A 20,903-nucleotide genomic window follows, 5' to 3' on the forward strand; every position below is an offset into this window, starting at 1 on the left:
TCACAAAGGCATCTGCATAGTACTAAAAGTTTTTGACAAGTTCAGAAACTTTAAATCAACCAGTCTCCCTCCATCCACCACATCTATTATATCCCATCTAAGATGGAGTATTTTTTAGCACAATCAATATTTTTCAGAACCTGTATCAATTTCCGTGGTACAAGTTCTTTATTCCAGGTAGTATTTGGTCACAAAAACAGCACAGACTGCTTTGAGCAATATAGTTTATTGGTTCATTATAGGTATCTTACAGGAACACAGGTTTTATACATCTTAAGCAAACAGCAGTCTCATTGAAGGAATGGCTGGAGGCCCACACCAGATGAGCTGATGTGTCAACACAAAACATCTTCACCGGCTTTAATTCATTCAAACTCAACATTCTCTGATAACAGCCAGAACCAATGAAACCCTCTCTACGTACACAATAACCAACAAAGTCAATATATTGTTCCCGATATCAAATGATTTATACCTGAACATAAGGCATAAAGAGTTACAAAAAATGGATACAAAATAAAGAATCATACAACCGGCTTACATACTATAACCCAGCATTATACAACAAATGAGGACTTTAACAACTCACAAAAGTTATAAAATGATCAGGCACATGAGCCACTGAGTTTATTCGACTCAGTGTGGTGATACAGAAGGCACCTCAGGAATGAAAATATTGTTTCTATATTCCAACGAGCAACCATCAGATAGCAACAGAGATAACTAAAACAAACCAGACACTTATTCCAGGACAAGCTTTGCCAATTTCCATTAATTTCTCTCCAACTTTGGGAACTCAGTGTGGCTCCAAGCAGCAACAACATACATCACGTACACATGTTCAGTTCATATGGCACAACAGCAGTAGAATTCTTTAATTTTGTTTATATATGATATGCTGCACTAAAACATATAACCCCAACTTTGTTGCTAGTATCTTTGGTGGCTTGTCACCAAAGATATAAATAGGAGGAGGAAAAGCAGCATTTTAATATTTCCTAGTAGTATATCTCGTGTAAAGAAAGGCTTTTGGGAAATCTTGCCACAAATGATTGCTTAAATTAAGCAGTGTGGCAAAGAGCAGGGTGCCTCACAGATCCAACACAATGCTACACACACAGGAAGACTGACATCTACAGCCAAGTTTTGAAGCAGAGAAATGACGACAAAAGAATAAACAGAGTGAAGGTCATGTGCCTGATGGACTCAATTCCCCCCCTCAGCTAGACATCAGAGGGCTACAGTTTGGCAGCCACCACACTCGCTTCCTCTGAGAGGGGGACATCTGGACACCTTCATGCCTTCGCAATGCCGATCACCCCACAGGCAACACGTGCCCCGGCATTGCCAGTCGTCTTGCTCAGTTCGTGCCCCCCACGTCCCAAGTCGTCAGGATCAGCATGCACCTAAAATCACAAGGAATAATATTTAAGGAACAACATGCACAAGAAATAAATGTTGCAAGCAACTCTTTCCTATTGCCAAACAACAACGCGAAACAGCTGTACAAAAATGCTAGTAATTTTTAAACTGAAATTAATACTACTATTTATTCTGTTGAAAATGACCCTGCTGGTTGTTTTTTAATCAGAAATGTGCAAAGTGCAAAATTAAACTGGCCTGGTAAATATAAGACTGGCACAGAATTAATCTTTTTTAGTGAACAGAACTGTATCACAGAACACACTGGAAACCACAATTTCAAAACACAAATCTGTTGCTGTCACATATCTGCACATGTGCATCTCCTACATACTCTGTCCCGAGTACTCTGCTGTGTGATTACATTTGCGTGAGAGGTGCAGACATCTTTCGTGGCCAGTTAAACAACGCAAAGTGGTGCTCACAACAAAACGGCGCAAGTTCATTGTCTAGTGTTATGCGAAGCCCAATTTGTCGAAAACTTGCTGAACTGTATGACAACAGTTTAAGACTAAGTTGATTGGGGAAAATCTCCAAATCTGCTATGCAAATTTAGTGGAAATGTGGTGCAAAACTGAATCTGTAGTGAATAGAAATTAACTATCTGAATAGAGTCAACAACAGAAAACATCCGAGTGCAGGAAAACATGAAACAGTCAGACAAAATCTCTACATTATCTGTGCAACTGGGAATTTACAGGTCATGTCTAAACATTCCCAGAGAGTACCTGCATATATGTATCTTTACAAATCCACTGCTGTGCAAGAGAGTGTCTGGACGAACTTGCGCATGCTGAGTTCTGCTGGTTGTTTCCGAGTGAATTTGAATTGGGACTTCAGATTCCTCAGTTTTTCATATCTTCCAATGAGCCTTGATTCAGTCTGTCAGTGTATGTGAACTTACATAACATACACCATTACACATACTAACTGGTATGTCCAGAAACTGCTTAATCGACATGTGGATCAACTCAAGATATTAACGACTGTACGTATACTTTCTGCGAGACTGAGTGAAAACGCACACTGCCCTGACAACCTTGTCACAAGTGCATGAGGGGTGTGAGGAGAGGTGCAATCGCCTGGCCACTTCAATTGCATACGTATCTCCTGGTGATTTCTACCTGTGCGGCAAATTGAAGTGCCAGGGGCAATCAATCCTCTCACACTGGAGGAGGAGGACCACCACCACCACCACCACCACCACCACCACCACCACCACCACCACCACAGCTGCTACATATTCTCACATGTTTGATCAGTCTAGCACAGTGTGCACTGACGTCAACGGTGGCCATATCCAGCATCTATTATGTTCATCAACAAGTGACAAGCCCAAGCTAGTCATCTTTCAGATATTTTTGCAACCAAGTTTCATTTTGCCAACCACGTACAAGCAATCTGATTACGTCACAGCAGTGCATGGATTGCAAATGTAGCAAAATTTTTTCTCCAATAACTACTGGTCAGAAATGGAATATCACCAAACTACAGCCACAAAAAATGATAATCAGCAAAGAGCACAATGAAATCTTTCAGTATGTGGACATGTTCAGGTATGTCTAGCTATGCAGTTTTGTTCAACTGTGTTAATTCTGTACTTTCAGAGGTAAAAAAATAATGATTTTAGAAAAAGTGTTTTAAAATGTGATTCCTGTTTTCCTTTTCACTATTACCTCTGTTTACACCAACCATCAGAAATAGTGAAAACTTGTGGCCTTTGCATTTCATTAACAATATTAAATCAGACAGTATCGTATCTACTATCTTACTGCAGTACATCTTGTTATCTCAACAAATTAATCCTGTATCTGTAGCGTGGCTGATTTAAGTCAAACTTTATCCAGTTAATATCACAGAAAATTCACATCTAATCTAACCAGCCACGCATAGCAATTTAAAGTTTGCTTAGCTTCAACTGTTCACCTGCAACCATTATCTTCAATCAATTTAATTAGGAACTGGACACAATGCTGTCATTTTATGATCACAGCTTCTTAATAGGACACTTCCCCTCCTGCAGTTATTTGGAAAATTTTGCTGAATTCTAAGATTAACATTTTCACTTTTAAAATCTTTTGGATCACTTAGTAGCCGTTCCTAATCACTTGCCATCAAATACGTGAACAGACAGGGTTTGGTTCAATACCATCACTCTGTGACCCTGTTGGCACTCTAAGAACAGTGGCAAGCTGGAAAGTACAGTATGGCATTGTCCATATAAAGTCAGACAGGCTAGGAAAAAAAAAATCTTACCTTCATAGTCTCTGATGTTATTGAATTTAGCAGGTGTTAAAAATGAAGAACTAAGTAAGGAACATATATTTTTTGTTTTCTCCAAAAAAATTTCTGCTCCAAGATACAGACCCTCTAAAGATGACACTGCATGTACCATTTTGAAGATGCGAATTTTGGAAAAAATTTTAAAATGCTGTATCATCTCTGGAACAGTTCTAGATATTTTGTTGGGTTTTTATTTGAAAGAAAATTGCTTTATGGCTACAAGGAACTCCATCTGGACATATCTGTCAAAGTTTTGAACATTTTTATAATTTATGGAATTTTTTTTTCAAAAATGCCGTTCCATAACATTTATTTTTCTGTCGATTACTACTATATATTTCTACATTCCCTGAAAGAAGAGCTTCCACTTTTAGGAAGAACAAGTTTCATAAACAATTGACATTTCTCCCATACATAAAACCTGTTTTATTACCACATAACAGGCTCATAAAAATCAAAACATAGCCCTATTTAACATAATTTTAGTTCTGATAGAGTAAGAGACTCATTTTCTCAAGCATTTTAAGTGGTTCCAAAATGTATGTGAAAGGTCCAAAGACAGGCTTCCATTCCTACAACTTCTGTGCATATTGTACTGAAATTAGCCAGTCAATGAACTAAAACTGTGTTCCATTGCTTCAGTATCTTCCTTTGATATAGAGTGATGCCTTCTGGTGAACCAATAGAAACCGGAGCACTGAATCTTCGAAACATTGAGAACAGGAAGTGAGCACTGTTTATATTGTCACTGTCCTTCAGCTGGAAACCTATATCCAGCAGCTGGTCCATATGGTAGCATAACGTTCATTACAGTTTCATTTAACTCTTAACTGGTATCTATAATCGCTGCAATTCACCAGTCCCAGTCATACACACACGCCACAAACATCCCACTTCCCAGGTTGTGAATCTGAATATTATCCTGCTGTTTCCGAGGTGTTGCTTTCTTGCTCTTTAAAGTGCATGCAGTATGAGTTCGCCCATCATTTGAGTCCAAAAATGCGTCTTCTCAATTCATTCCACAGGAGTAGTTCATTTGGGCCATTTTTTTTCTGCTCACAGAATTCTTTGATTTCCTCTTTGGATAGAAGAATGAGGGCTGTGGATGTGTAAGATTTCACGACACTTATAAAATCCTCAGCATTCTGAATCACAGCTGGATTTGGTCAGGAAAGATTGTTTTGTAGCAGGGTGCTTCAGCCAGCTGCCTACACTATCACAAGGCCCCTTCCCATGACCAATAGCACTGTATAGTCAGTTGGCACAAGTGACTTAATTCGAGCAGCTGGAATGATTTTTAAAATGACTAGGAGCACCATCAGAAGTAATGATCATCTGTGCTCCTGGTTGCAGTTGAATTTTGCAGATTGGTAGCAAAGCATATGCTGTGTCATGTCCTGTGTCATCAATTGGTCTTGTTTTGAAAATGTGTCACTCCTGTAAAAATTTAAACATTGTCATTACTCCAATGACACCCTTGTACTTCTTGTGGGAGAATTACAGACCAGTTCTCAGCAAAAAATCACAGTGAAGCACTAAACATAGTTCTTCAAGCCTGTACACACCCTTTCACTTCTGCAATGTGTTGCTGTTTCAATTTCTTCAGATGCAAGTGTGTTACTGCTTTCACTAACCATTTACCATGTTCATTAATGAAACTGCCAAAGGCAACAGTTTTCTTAGTTTACTTTCCTCCCATGTCACATATGTAATTTCTGCAGAGTTATCTGCTACGTCTTCCAGACCACGTGTCTTCAAAGACAGGCCTCCCTTTCCAAGGCAGTCACCACATTCGTTATACAAACAAGTCTCTTGCTTTACATCATAGACTACTAATGACTTCACATGCCCAACCAAGGCGTCATGTCACTTGCTCCAATAAGTTCTTCAAAGTTACCACACAAAGGTCAAAATTCAAGCACTACCCACATATATGCAGACATCTCTAGGTGGGCATGGAACTACCCAATTAGGTCATAGTGTACAAAATTTTTTATCTTCCAATATGTGAAGTTGTATAGTTGCTCTTATAAATTGCAAAAGTATCTTTAATACGGCTAGCCGTGTACCTCTTCACTTTCACAACTTTCTGACCTTCAGCTGTTACTGTTATAGTTTCTTTTGTTGGCACTCTGGCGAGAACAGTTCCATTTATCTTCCAAATAAAATGACTGCACTATTTGAACCTGAGCTGCTTCTACAGGATGACCACAATAGGGGTCTGGTCTTCCAAAGACTTTTACAGACCTTGCATTTCTTGATTTGTCTACCATGTACTTTGATACTGATGGAATGTGGTTCAAAATTTTTTCTTTTACAATGTCTCTGGAATAAAAGTTAAAACCAGCACCTTTCTCACTGTAGAATGTACGATATTCAACAGCTGAATTGATATTTGTGAAAAATTCCTGACATGAGGTGCAAGAGTATTTTGGGTAATTTTCTTCTGAAGATTAAATTTCTACTTTGAAGAGAGTGGTCAGTTTCACTGTACTGTATTCATCCATAGCTTTAGTAATTTCTCTGCACTTTCTTGATGCATAGAGCTTTTGACTCAGCTTCACTTATCATTGTTTTTTTTTTTAACAGTACTAAAACCTACCTCTGTAGTTGACTGATTCAGGGTATTTAAGTTTTCCTCTACTGATGCAAAATCTGCATCATCTGCACCATGGGAGGCTTCACCTTGTTCAGGTACTATTGTCATTCTTCTGTCAAAACATTTAGAACACAAAAAGTCGTCTCTGGAAACATCTTTACTTTGAAGCAGACTCTTTACCTGAACAAAGTTGTGTTTTTGTTTGTCTTATATATAACTCTTATGGATATGCGAGTAGTCAGCACACTTCACTCTCCTGTGGCCCCAGTCCAAAGACATTTCAAACAGTCCTTTTCACAAAACACACTGCAGCTGTGTCAACTGGCTAATTCCTCATGAAAACCCAGAACTCACTGGACGAGTCTCAGGTTTCTTAGAAGCCTCTTCAGTAATCAAATTAGGATTGAAGCTGAGCAAATACAACACAGAAACCTGCAATGAACAACCATGACAAAGAAACTGTCAAGAAACTACAATAAAGTTTAAGAATGCTCTGGAATCCCTAGCAACAGACCACCTCACCTCACCTCTCCTCCCTCAAAAACTGTCCTATTAAAGGATGTGCATAACAGTAATCCTATATCCTCTAGATCTTTCAGATATTCTGTGTACAATGGCGATTTTGTCTGTAGTTTCAAGTTGTTAAGTGTCAAAGTCTTACATGATTTATACTGGGGGATGGGGGTGGGGAAAGAGAGAGAGAGAGAGAGAGAGAGAGAGAGAGAGAGAGACTGACTAACACTATCCACAGTGTCCACTTTTTCTACATTACAATGTGTGTGTGTGTGTGTGTGTGTGTGTGTGTGTGTGTGTGTGTGTGTGTGTGTGTGTTTCGATAATGACTTTACTTTCAATTAGGTGTTCCCATATAATTAGTCTCCCCCCCCCTCTCTCTCCCTCTCTCTCTCTCTCTCTCTCTCTCTCTCTCTCTCTCTCTCTCTCTCTCTAATTCTACAAATAAACTTCTCTGCAAAAGGAGAAGACACGCACATACATACATACATGGTGTTAGAGTATCCCATATTTTGAAATTTGGTAGTATGTATCAGAATAAGAAGAAATGTCCAGTAAACAAGGGCTCTAGAAAGCATATCTGAAAGAGCTATGAACACTTTTATATTCACTTCTGTTAAACATCTCTTCTTCCGCAACCTCTTACTTTACCTGCCATTTCCAGTGTGGAACAACATGCTTCCATTGTACTAGTAAGTGCAAAAATAAAAACAATCTTTTCATACACTCACTACAAGATGGTTCCATTAGAACTAGCTTATGTACTGCATTCGGACATAAGTGAATCCCATTTACACCGACATGCTTACTGCATGCTGTATCCATGGACAATAAAGGAATGCATCTTTATTTGTTTACTGTATTCTGCAGGGAATCCATAATAGCAAAGAGTTTGCAGCAGAAGAGTTTGTTTCATACTAGCAAAGAAGAATATTTGCTCCTCTCAAGATTTGAATTTAGCTCATGTTTACTGGATATTTTTGTCTTGTTTTGGTCCACACTACCACTTCCCAAAATATAAAATACTTTAACATCATCTATAAACACAGAACTTTACAATACTAGTTTTCTCTCAGCACTATTTATGATTTTGAAAAGTTTTATGACCAACAATTTCAATTTAATCTTACCACTAGAGTGCGGCCAATGACGTTGTGATCTCCACTCAGCGAGATGACCTTGTCGGTGATGTTAACTTTGGCAACTCCGTCTCCACCTGCCTCTACGTTGCCCAGATCACCAACGTGGCGGTCAGCGTCCTCAGGACCAGCATGGTCCTTGCTGTGGGGGTTGAAATGTGCACCAGCACTCATGCATCCTGCAATCATTTGCAATGGAAGCTAATGCCAGTGTTCAGATGTTGGGCAAAAATCAGTCTGAAGTCACATGTATGAGGAAATGAAAAGGATGCTAGTTTACTGAAAGTATCTAACAAAAAATAAATCTGACAGAAGGTGGGAAGGAAAGGGGGAGAATCTCTACAATTTAAGCTTTTTGATGCTTGCTTCGCCGTTGTTCCAACATTTGAGCTCAGAACTCCATGTGCATTATGCGGGGCTTCAGAAGTAACTTACACTATGTTATTTCACGCTAAGGCTGTTCCACAAAAAAAGGCACATTCTCTCCACAGATTACAAGTTCCGGATGTCCTGAAGACAACAGTTCTGTTGCAGTATGAATAACAGATGCATCACAGTGTGCAACTGAAGTGGTGAGGCAACTGGAGATTTACACCAAAGTAGAAGCGTGCAGGGCGGTAAAATTCTTTTGGGCAAAATGTGTAAATTGCACACAGATATCCAGTGAAATTTGTTAGTACACAGACCAAATTCAGTGTAGTGAAATGGTACCAACAATTTGATTAAGCCCACACAGAGAAGGGTGATGCTAATCAGGAAGTTCAGATCTTGCACCAAGCAGTTTCCACCTTTTAAGTAAGCTGAAAATTTTCCGTTTCTGCACAACTTCAATTTCTCGTACTAAAGGCACTTTATGAGGAAAATAAACTGCAAACAGCAACAGGTTTGAAGGCCAAACAGCAACTTACATGGGTTGACTTAGTTTGAATTGTCCAACATGCTTCAAAACACACACGATAGGGACTAGTTACTGACTCATTACCTTGTCAGTCTCTAAGCAAAATATGCTACTAGGCAACTGCCTGGACCAGAATATAAACCACAACTGTTTACCACATGGTTCTCTACTACAGCCCATTCGATTTTCATTAATGATCTGGATTCAAATAGGCACACAGATGACAACATTTGTGGGGAGAATAATATGCATGTGATAAGAGATATTCTGTTCTACAAAACAGAGGACTGACTGACTGCATATTGGTTGGTTTGGGGTATAAAAGACCAAGCTACAGGGTCATCAGTCCCTTTTTCCCCTGCAAACAAGTCTCGAGGTAAAACAACTCCCAAAATTAGTTTGAGATAGTAGTATGGTGTAAAAGTAATAGGGAACCACAATGAAAGAGAAAATGAAGGAAGCAAACAAAGAGCAGAAGACATACACCACAAGGAAAAGTAGAGGAAGGTATCAATCATTGAGCAGATAACCTGGGCTGGCTGATCACAAGAATAAACAAGGGTGAGCCAACCACTCCGCAACACACTAAAATGTCCAGCCTAAAAGACAAGGCAGGATGAACACACATAGCAATAATACAAATGTAAAGAAATAACATGGAGGGAGGGTGGAGGCATTGGAGAGAAGGCCAGATGCCCACCCTTATATTGCTCGATAAAAACTACCATCACGAATAAAACATAAAACAATCAGCCATTGAGACATTGTTGCCCAGCATCTAGGGTGCTGGGAAGGTTAAAAGTCCACCGCAGAGAGGCTAAAATTGGACAGTCCAACAAGATGTGGACGACTGTCATAGGGGAGCCATAGCGACACCAAGGTGGGTGCTCACAATGGAGAAGGCGACCATGTGTTGGCCGCATATGGCCGATGCAGAGCCAGCAAAAGACAACAGAGCCCCTGCGAGTGGCTCGCATGGATTACCACCACACACTCTGCATCTCCTTGGTAACATGTAGTTGATTTGGTGTACTGAAGGTGCACTATTCAGTATTCCAGATTGTGAAAACTTTGCAGCAGAATATTGATCTGCAAATCAGCCTCCAGCAGGCCAATCTCCAGAATTGGTTTACTGGTTGCCGGTCTGGCCAGGCGGTCAGCAAGTTCTTTGCCTTGTATCCCGACATGTCCTGGGGTCCAAATGAAGGTCACTGAATGTCCACTGTTGCCAAGGGTATAAACAGACTCCTGGACAGTCATTACCAAAAGATGTTGAGGGAAGCACTGGTTGAGAGCTTTTAAGCTGCGTAAGGAGTTGCTGCAGATGAAGGACTCACTGACACAGTAGCAGATATGCGCAAGAGCGTGATAGATTGCTACCAATTCAGCAGTGAAAACAATGACCATCTGGCAAGGAGCACTGTTCAGTATGTCTAATGGGAACCTAAGGGAAACCAACAAGAAACCTTTGATCCATCGGTGTAGACTATCTCTGAGCCCCCAACACTCGCCAAGAAGAGAGAAAAATTGCCATTAGAGTTCCTCAGGTGGAACTGAGCCTTTGGGGCCTTGCAATAGGTCCAGCCGAAGCCATGGTCAAGGTATGGACCATTCAGCTGTACGTAAATGGACCCACAGGAAAGGTGCTAGAGGGGAAGCATCGAGTTCAGTAAAGAAGCAACTTTACACAGATGTCGAAGGTATTCTCAGTACTAGGCTGCCTTTGTGGGAGATGGTTTGCCATGTTAGGGAAAATAAGACTAATTTGGATGGTGACACAAACTATGAATGTGGGCAGTATAATTTGCAAGCAATAGTTGCGGCTGGAGCCGTAATGGAGGAACGCCAGATACCACGAGGAAGCTGTTCACTGGGCTCTTTCGGAAACATCCTGTCATGAGCCAAACCCCGCAATGGTGGATAAGGTCCAGCAGATGCAGTACGATACTGAACCATAGACCAGGCTCCCATAGTCAATACGGGACTGTATGAGGACACTGTATAGGTCCAGCAGTAAAGGACAATCAGCACCCCAGTCAGTGTGGCTCAGGCATTGAATAATAAAGATGCCGCCAGCACTTGTCCTTAAGCTGACGAAGATGGGGAACCCAAGTTACGGGGACATTTGAGATGAGTCCCAAAAAGACTTAAGTCTTCACTACATCAAGGAGCTGGTCATCAAGGTAAAGTTCTGGATGGGGTGAACAGTATGAGCAAGAGGAGGAGCAAAAGGAAATACAAAATTCTTCAGCATACAGGAGAGGAGATACTGATGACCCTACTGCTAATGAGACCATTAACGGCAATTTAAACGTGGGACCCTCAGGACAGAACGCTGTGGGACCCCCATTCTCTTGTATATGGAGTGCACTATGGGAAGCACAGACGTGAACTCAAAGTGCGGAGCGACAAAAAGTTCTCTATAAAAATCAGGAGCAGGTCCTGGAGACACTACCCATGCAGAGTACTGAGGGTATGGTGTCGCGAAGTGGTATTATGGGTCTTCGTCAAGTCGAAACAGACGGCAATAAGGGGTTGTGACTGGGAAACGGCCGATCGAATGGCAGAATCCAGGTGGACCAAGTTGTCAATGGTAGGGTGCCCTTTGCAAAAACCATCCTGGGACTGACCCAGAAGAACTCAAGACTCAAGGAGCCAACCCAACTGCCAGGTCACCATACATTTCAGCAGCTTGCACAGAACGTTTGTGAGGCTGGTAGGATGATAAATATCAACATCTAGTTTTTTCTTCTCAGGCTATAGCACTGGAACAATGATACTTTTTTGCCATGCGACAGGAATTCGTCATTGCTCCAGATGCAGTTTTAGATGGCAAGGAGATGGTGCAGGTAAGCTGCTGACAGATGTGTAAGCATTTGGGAATGGATGCGGTCTGGGTCAGAGGATGTGTCAGGACAGTCGGCAAGGGCACTGAGAAATTCCCACTCACTGAAGGAAGCATCATACAGCTTAGGGTGGCACAGAGCAAAAGAATGGCGTTCCACCCCTTGTTTGAGGAGACGAAAGGCAGGACAGTAATTCTGACATTTGGATCAGCAGACACAGCTCCATGTGTAGAAATTCCAGGTACACCTGGAGGTGTCTGTTAGCCATAAAGTCGTCATAGCTTGGTCCAAACCTGGGAAGGAGAGGCTCATGTGCCAATGGTGGAGACATAGCACTCCCAACACTCTTGCTTCAGTCATCTGATGAGTAGGCAGACCTGGGAATGGACCCGTTTGAAGGCAATGAGGTTCTCCCAGGATGAGTGGCACTTATGACATTAGAGGGTACACCTACTGTGTGTAATGGCCGCAGTGATTTCCGGAGACCATCAAGGAACTCACTTCTGTCGGGGGCAACCTGATAAACATGGGATTGCCGATTCAACTACAGCAACAATGGTAGTAGTGATGCTGTGGATCACCTCATTGATGTTACCAAGCAACAGAGAATCAACAGTGGTGGTAGAGGTGAAAGCATCTGTCAGCCATGGGATGAGGCTATTTGGACAAGTGTCAAGATTAAGGACGCTGGGGTAAGGACAGGGAGAGGGGAAAGTGGTCATTACCACACAAGTCATTGCGAGCTCTAGGATAGATGGCAGAAGGTCAAGACAGCAAACGGATCAATGGTCGATTATGTGCCATGTGTCACACTGAAATATGTGGGGGGCACCTGTACTTAGGATGCAAAGATAGAGTTAATACACAGAGCGATGCATCACCTTCTGAAGGAAGGTAGATGTTACACATGCTTATTTCCCCATGTTGTCCTCACCATGACAGCCACCACTTCTAAAGGTGTTTGAAGTGGCACAGGTTTCCTACAGACAGAGGAAAGGACAAAGATACAAAATCCAACTGATTGCCTGTCAAATGCAGGGCGGTTTTTGTAGTACCCCCAATAGCCACAAAAGGGGGGGTCCACTTTGCAGGAAGCCACGTTTCCTGAAGGACAATGAAAAAAAGAAGGTGTAACACTTGGAAGTTGACATAACTCAGCCCGGTGGGAGGAAAAACCGCCACAGTTCCACTGAAGAATGACGCTTTCTGTCATCTGGAAAGTCACGAAGTGATCAAGAGGCAAATTACATCTCAGCATCACCTGCCGCCACTGGCTGAGTGTTAGCATCCAGTACCATTGTATCTGATGCATCTGCGAGATCTAGGTCCTCAGGGGATTCCAGAATCTCCACCTCATCCTCAGACAAACAGCCATGGGGAAGTGGTGGTGCGGGAGTGATTGGAGGCTTCCGTTTCTTAGCCAACTACTTCTTTGATGGTTTGTGCCCTCTCGTTGCTTCTTAGGGGCTTGCTGGGAGGGCTTCTCAGAAGTAGCTCCATTAACAGTGGAATGATCATGAAGCCCTTCGACCAGCAGCTCTTTCAGCCACTGGCTGGGGTCCACTTGACCACAGCGGTGGGGGGGTTGGGGGGTGGGGGGAAGACCATGGAAGGTAGTCCCAATGGACCCCTTCCACTTCAGAGGAGGAACTGGAGGGGACTGTCCATGGTCTTTTACTCCCCAACTTTCTACTCCTTTTGGAGTACTGGGCAGTCAGGTGAGCAGGAGGATGTACTCTCCACAGTTGACACGTGGGAGGAGGCAGCAAACATCCGCAGTCTCTACATGTGGCACTGGATCAGCACCAGGAGGACATGTGCCTGAATTATCAGCACAAAGCACCGCAAAGGGGAGAAAGAATGTTTGACATCAGTGGTATACCACCACCTTGACCTTTTCGGGTAACAAACCATCATCCTCAAACGCCATGATTAAGGCACTGGTAGCAACCCTATTGTCTTTAGGCCCCCTATAGACGCACCGGAAGAAGTGAACGCCCTGTCGTTTCAAATTGGCACATAGCTCGTCATCCAACTGCAACAGGAAGTCTCATTGAAAAATAATTCCCTGGACCATGTTCAGCCTTTATGGTGAGTGACCAAAACAGGAATATCGACCAGCCTGTCACAGGTGAAAATGCCCAGGACTGGGTTGAAGATGCCACCTGAACCAAAGCTAACCTACTGTGCATTTTGGACAGCACTGTCACTTGCCCAAAATTATCCTTCAAATGCCCCGCAAAAGATGACTCAACTTCATTGCAGGTCATCCGCCCTGACGCCACCCACTCTGATAAGGAGCTTTCCCCACAGGCGGCACCCAGCCAGAGCAAAGGCCACCTGGCATGATTGTTGTTGCCAGGAGTCCTGATGCCCAAAGAGCATGGCCATCTACTCCTTGGCATATGTGGGGAGTTCGCAGCTCTGGCATCAACAGTGCATCACTGTGTTGTAAGGGGGTTATCACCAAATGGTGACATGACAGCCCCGCCACAAGCTGGCAACAGTGTTGGATGATGGGTGCCAAGAAATCCCATATTTTCTTAGGGAAAAAAAGAGGGTAGTGGACTATGGAAGTAGATGATGTACCTGTAAGGTGTCTTTGCCCAGAAAAATGGATTGCAGATGGAGTTCCAGATCCAGGATAATATCAGGTGCAGAAGGTCTAATCGCACACTGGATGTATGGCGCACCATGTAAGGCGTCCATCCTCAAATAGCCTACACTTCGGATAATTTTGAAAGAGATGTAGGTCAAACCTTGAAAGGGGACCATAACAGTGTCAAAAATTGGTAGACCCCTCTTAGTCACCTCTTAAGACAGGCAGGAATACCTCGGGGTTATTCTAACGCCGGACCCACAACTAAATAACACTACATGTGAACATTTAGTTTTAGCGAGTCAGCTGCTTTAAGTAAAAACTGAAAGGCATTAGAGCAGTCCCTATTATCTGCCTCCTAAGCCTTATTTCACAACCACATCATCCACTTAGGATGTGTAGAATGTGCTATTATTGAAGAAAGAACTTTGCTAAGTAGAAGTTTTGATTGTTTAGAAAGTTGTTCAATTACCTTAATCACATAAAGTAACCACATCACATACAGAAAGAAACATGAAATTCACTATCAACACAGACTTAGGGGTCCTGACAGGCCAAGATGTCAACTGACCATGACAATAGTTTCACAATGGTGGCTCTGAAAATGATTACTGCACTACCAGTGTTCACCCTCACCAGTTGGGCTGTTTAACTCCAACATCTTGTGTGATGTTAAAAAACATCCGTTAAATCCTGAATATGAACTTATGTTGACTTTCAGCTTGGTGCTATGACAAAAGCAACAAATTAGTTGTAAGTTACTGTAACAAGCATTTTATCATGTTACTATTACTGTAGATAATGTACTCCTGATACAGGCAATTCCGTAGTAACTAGTAACAACCACACTTAGTATTTCGTCGTGGTCCTGAACAATACACACATTATTCCATCTTATTTTAAGTTGGGGCCTATACAACACCAACAGTTGAAATAATTCAACCATCTGTCCTCTTATGAGAAGTGTTTCTTAAATTGAATTCACTTTGTAAATAAACCTTTAAAGGCATCCTTACTGCTCTTTGATCATACTGTACCTGTACATTGTTATTCGTATCATTGACGGCGATTTTTGTTTGTTTGGTTCCGACCGAATCAAAATTCTTCACTTTCCTGGCTACAACAGCTATTTCTACGAATCTACATTTATTAGAAGCAAACACGGCCGAGGCAACACTTTACCACATATCTGAACGACATTCAATTTCAAAGCGATCAATACTGGAGTGCGACAACTTTATTACACGATACAAATCATGAGGACAATTTACAAGGCTTTAACAGTGTTTCACGCACTTCCTATGTAACTAGGATTTCCATAGAAAAGACAGAACTTGCAATTTTTATTTCTCAGACTCTGGTTACGCTAGTAGCATTACTACTTAAATTTTTGATTTAATTTCGTAATAAGATTTTTGGGCCCCGTTACACAGCAGCTCGTCAACTCGAAGAGCCGCTTATGATCAGTATGATTCAAAAACCTATTCGCACGAGCCAAGGCCGAAGAAAAAATTTCTTTACACGACGACGGTCACTATTTGTTGTCTGGTACCTGTCTCGTGTGAAGACATTACATGTTTTGTAATTATATTATTTATCAAATATTCAACCTGTCAACAGAGAAAATTTCGTCCCCCTCCCCCCCAAAGGAAACTGCTTTGCCGTAGTCTTCACAAATAGCTTTTACTATCTCCTGACAAAACACGATCACGTTGAGACTAGAGAAACTTGCTTCGGGGTAGAAAATTTAATGAGCCAAATATGTTGACCAGCGTCTAATGCTTAAATCTCTGCCATCTGTTGTGCTATCGCTTTCTGCTACCTCACACCTGATGGAAGGTATTACATAATGCAAGTTGATTAAAAGATGCTAGTCACTGTAGGAACAGTGACTTGGCAGCATTGACAATTGATACATCTTACAACTATCCAGATATTTCCGCAACTGTTTTGCTTTCCTCTTTTACTGCAAAGGCCTTATGGGGTTACCTGAAATAGATTTACGGCAACGCCCCGCGAAACTCTTAGTCTTAAAACGAACGCTCCGTACGCTAAATAGAAGTTTCCTTGAGCATCTACAGCATATATTGCTCATAGTACCCCAAACTTACCGTTTGTGTTATCGCCAAATTCGTGCACATGGAACCCGTGCAAACCCTTTGTTAAGCCCGTTATTTCACCTGTTACCTTGACGGGAGAATTTGCACCCTGAAAAAGAAAACAGAAATGGTCCATGTTCTTGTCTACTTTCTACAGATTTCTTAACTAAAAACTAAGGATACAAACCTCCTGCTCAAAGTGAACTGTTCCTTTCACCTGCTCACCATTCAACACGCAAACTGCTTTGATAGTCATGGCTACAATAAAAGTTGTCACTAACTGCGTAGACCACAACCCACCTACAGCTCAGCTTTTTCGGAACTAACAAACCGGCAATGAGTCCGCGGAATGTACTAGAATTGACCTTCAGAATTATCAATTTCTTTCCCTCCCATGAAAGATATACAGCAGTGAATCAACGAAGTGCCTTGCTCTCGCACTTGATCGATAGCAATAATTTTCGGTATGTCAGAACTTTGGGAGATTTTTGTTAAATTTTACCACTCCATATTATTTACTCGATTCGTCGAAAATGTTAATTCATCGATCACAAATGTTTGTAAGAAACGAAAATGGAAAACTCAATACGTTTATTTAGCTACGTGGTTTAACACACTTACAAAAGGTCTCTTTGACTCTACATCAAAAGTAGAAATGCCTCGGTGGAAGTATCTATATGAAAACTGTCCCGTTGATAGAGATATGCAATATCCACGCAGTATCATTGCTAGTTAAAACAATGACTGGAGATGTTACTGGAAATGTGTTTTGACAGATTTTTGTGCACAACATTTTAACTCACTTTTTGTGCTTTGATTATACCTCTGCCGTTCCTTGTAGTCAGGAGTACGTTTTAATGCTTTATACGGCATTTTGATAAGTCACAATGTTTATGATTTAGTTCTTGCCCACAGTATTGTTAAGTTTGGTTTAATTTCCATTTCTTGCACCCGGTAATAGAATTAAAACTCCATTGAGTTATTATTACTATACTGTAAAATCTTTGGTTGAAGTGATTAATCTGGAAACATCTTTGGTGACGCTTGGAAAAAAAGATCTATGCATTATAGCTTACAGCTTTGTTCTCATTGGAAGTATCATGGTAGCAGAGGTTAGAATGTTGTTTGTTGTATCAGCTCTTCGAAATGTAAAAATGTTTCTGTAGGATGATCTGCGGATGTGATTGACGGTATTAGCAGCTTTCCACACTGTATAGTATATTTTTACGATTGGACGCAGTATCACGATGCAGTGTCAGGTGCGCGGCATGGCGGATGTGGCCGAAGGGGCGCAGCAAGTTGACACGTTGCCGAAGCCAGGCCGTGTGAATGAAGGTATGGGTGTTGTAAGCTGATTGAATAACATAGGTTTCTAATAGTTGTCATGTATAAATAAAGCATGTTAGTACCATAGATTTCCATGGTTGTGTGTGCTAACTATTTTCAGTACCTCTTACCAATGCAGACTTTACCTGTCTAAGATATGTTGGCTATGTTTCATGACCTACATTTGAGAGTAATAGTAAAATCGGCAATTTATTTAGCATCGGTATCGACCAACATCGTATTCGATTTCCAATCGTGCCATTGGCAATACTAAGGATGTTTCCCCATCGATACTTTATTTGGTTTGTTCGTTATTCATTTAAAGACTGTCCCACAGTAGTGGTTAGCGTATTATCGTTCATGTATTCTCATTGAGCATGAAGTTACATGATTACTAAAGTTTGTGTAGCTGGAAGTAGTTCAGGTAGACATATTGCTCTGCCGGTTAATGACACTTTCAAAATTCCGAACTGCTCGTGAAATACGTACGTAGAATCACTCGGCACCTGATGGCATTAAATAGCTTATCTATTTTGTCTCCGGGGGGTAAGACTACTCTATTTTGGGAACCGACTAATCATTATTAAACTTCTAACATTCTGCGTCATGGTCCTTTTTGTAGTTTTAATTGCCCTGTGCGTTAATTTTTTTCCAATTCTAGAAACTGTCAACATTTGACAAACTACCTACGGACAGGTGGCTGTATGCACGTGAAAGCTTTCCGTAATTTACAGCAGCAAAATCAGTTTTAATTGATGCAGCTCTCCCGGATATGCTAGTTTCTACAGGCCAGTCCTTGTGATGCATCGACACCATAATTATTTTTGCTAGTTAAGTGGATATTGCTCAAAGTACCTTAGTTACAATGGTTTTCAAACGTACGCTTTGTCTTGTGGTATATGCGTGTTTTGCATTGACAAAGGATATCTTTTCGCTTGATCACTTCTGGAGAGAGTAAAACGAATGCCATGAATGCTTTTACTGTACTGTACTGTCAAGTGGGCACCGCTGAAATTTCGTAGCAGTTGGTTTTCTTTTAAAAGTGATGTCACAGATATTAAGTGGTGTTGGAGTATTATGAATTTTTAGATCTTGCTGGGAATAAAGTGACACGCATGTCTATAGGATTTTTCTCTTTCGTTGATTTGAAATGAGCCTTGATGGGTTAGATACTCGTACGTAGTCCTGGGTACGCAAGTAATAAAATCAGCGAATTTTAAATTGATTCCCGTTCTAAACGGATTTCTTATCTATAAATGACACCGCTCGTAGTATTCCTCTGCTTTCTGAATGTCTGAGGTTTCCGTTTTGTACTTAAAACTTATGAGAACTGACAAGTTCTTTTCTCGACTTCCGTTGTTCGAATCCAACCGAATATGAAATGGAATTCACATTCGTATTAAGTATACATTACGGCTACTGTGAATTCACTCGCACGCAATGATCGTGTATAGCATTCAGAGTGAAACAGTATTTCCAGTTAAACGCTCATATTTATTCCTCTTAACAAGATTCAACATTGTGTTGATACACTGAATGTGAAGGTAAAACTTTTGCGATAGGCCTATGGCTGCGCCGTGCTAGATTTAAAAAAAGTTCCGGTACTGTGGCCTTCCCGGGTCATTTCTGAAATGCCTCAAAACGTTATTATAACGCCTTTTTTCGTCGGATACCGCTACGGCGTATTGGCACATACTGTCCCAAAATGGATAACTGGGCGTACGTACGTTGAAGTGTCTCCGCAGCTCAGTTGCCTTTGTTTACCATCCATGATTTGACCTTCAGGTCAATATAATCGAGAAAAGTTGTTAAATTCGATATTTCCTATCCAGGGATTTGTCTAACAAGCGCGCAGACGTACCAACGAAGTTTGTCAAACTTAACCTGACACTTGAATCGGCTGTCGCAAAGTCTTTTGACACTGTCGGGACAGCTGCAAATTATTCATTTCGTGCATTTACTTCTAGCACTGTGTATGAAGTGCTATGGGCCAGGGAAGAAGAGAAATATGCCCGTAAACATCTGATAAACGTGCATCGGACAACACCGTCCGTGTCAGGATGGGAGAGCTCTGGTAATTTATTGCGCTTTGTGCAGAATAATTTTTCTGCTTAACGCCATCCTGCGAAAATGCATGGAAAAGAGGCAGTTTGGCATTTGCCAGCTCTTTTGCTTTATACGTATATGGTAGTGAGAATCTCTATCGCTAAACATGCGCCGCGAACCATCAAACGACGTGCAACGTCTTGTCAAATCAGCCGTCAGTCAACATTTCTCTCAAAACGCGTCAAAGCTGCACACTGCCTAATTTACCAAACTAGTTAAGTTTGATAAATCGTTTAGAGATCTTTAGTTTTCTCTCGTTTTAAAATGCCATATGTGCACAGTGTAGTATTCAGGAAAGTTTACAAATTTTTTGTGTAAATATCAGCAGGCGGTATTGTAATATACACCGTCATAAAGATTTAAACTGACGGTAGTTGACGCGCATGAGCAGATAAAGTATTCGGAAGCAGATATCATGACCCTGTTGATACAATTTCAGAAGCAGGGAAATGGGAAGGTTAGTACTAATAGACAATCTATATTTTTCTTGACTACCTTGTTGCAAATCATATCAATTTCCATAGCATCGTGGAACTGAACGTGCCGCTATTTGCGACTACACTGATACATAAATGGCTGGGCAGTTTACGGTATTAGATCAGCGAAATCCATCTACAACGAACAGACGACGTTCTGGTGCAGCTTGTGGGAGCTGTTGGAATGTTTTCTGGAACATGTACCATTGCACTATAACGTTCCACACCGTTATTGGGCATTGGGGGTTCTACTGAACCCTGAAACGCAAGTATAGGAAGTTAAAAGTAAGACCGCTCATCGTATCGTGCATGCGTGTCGCTGGAATGAGCAACGGGTTAACGAAGGATTTCATACCGCTTTTGCTGGGATTGCCTGGGTGCTCCACAGGAAATAGTGCAAGCGTATCCAACAGAAGTAATTATATATATTACCAATAAAAAAGCAGAGCATAATCATTTATTAAAAACGCTGTCCATAAACTTCCCGTAACTTTATAATTTACCATACGTTCTTGAAACCAGAAACCTCATTTTGCGCTCTAACAGGGCGTAAAGAAACCTATTGGAACAGCTTTGCTCAGTGGCCGAACGTGCTGT

At 41.5% G+C, this 20,903-nt stretch overlaps 2 protein-coding genes across 3 annotated transcripts in view; one reads left to right on the forward strand and one right to left on the reverse strand.

Moving 5' to 3' along the window:
• Window positions 1-206: 206 nt before the first annotated feature.
• LOC126108784 (superoxide dismutase [Cu-Zn]) lies at window positions 207-16,786 on the reverse strand. Its single transcript, XM_049914134.1, has 4 exons — window positions 16,586-16,786; window positions 16,411-16,507; window positions 7,948-8,135; window positions 207-1,406 (listed from the first exon to the last, which is right to left on the reverse strand). Exons 1-4 carry the CDS (start codon window positions 16,652-16,654, stop codon window positions 1,296-1,298), a joined length of 465 nt encoding a protein of 154 aa, XP_049770091.1. The 5' UTR covers window positions 16,655-16,786; the 3' UTR covers window positions 207-1,295.
• Window positions 16,787-17,448: 662 nt separating this feature from the next.
• The window catches only part of LOC126108780 (coiled-coil domain-containing protein 50), a 145,568-nt gene continuing 142,113 nt past the window's right edge, over window positions 17,449-20,903 (forward strand). Inside the window, exon 1 of one of the 2 annotated variants that reach the window (XM_049914131.1) lies at window positions 17,449-17,733. In XM_049914131.1, the coding sequence (XP_049770088.1) occupies window positions 17,646-17,733 (88 nt within the window). In that variant the 5' untranslated portion in view covers window positions 17,449-17,645. The remainder of the gene's footprint in view (window positions 17,734-20,903) is intronic. The other variant, XM_049914130.1, reaches the window with a different exon arrangement.

This window comes from Schistocerca cancellata, chromosome 11 (genome assembly GCF_023864275.1).
Source record: "Schistocerca cancellata isolate TAMUIC-IGC-003103 chromosome 11, iqSchCanc2.1, whole genome shotgun sequence".
Lineage (NCBI taxonomy): Eukaryota > Metazoa > Arthropoda > Insecta > Orthoptera > Acrididae > Schistocerca > Schistocerca cancellata.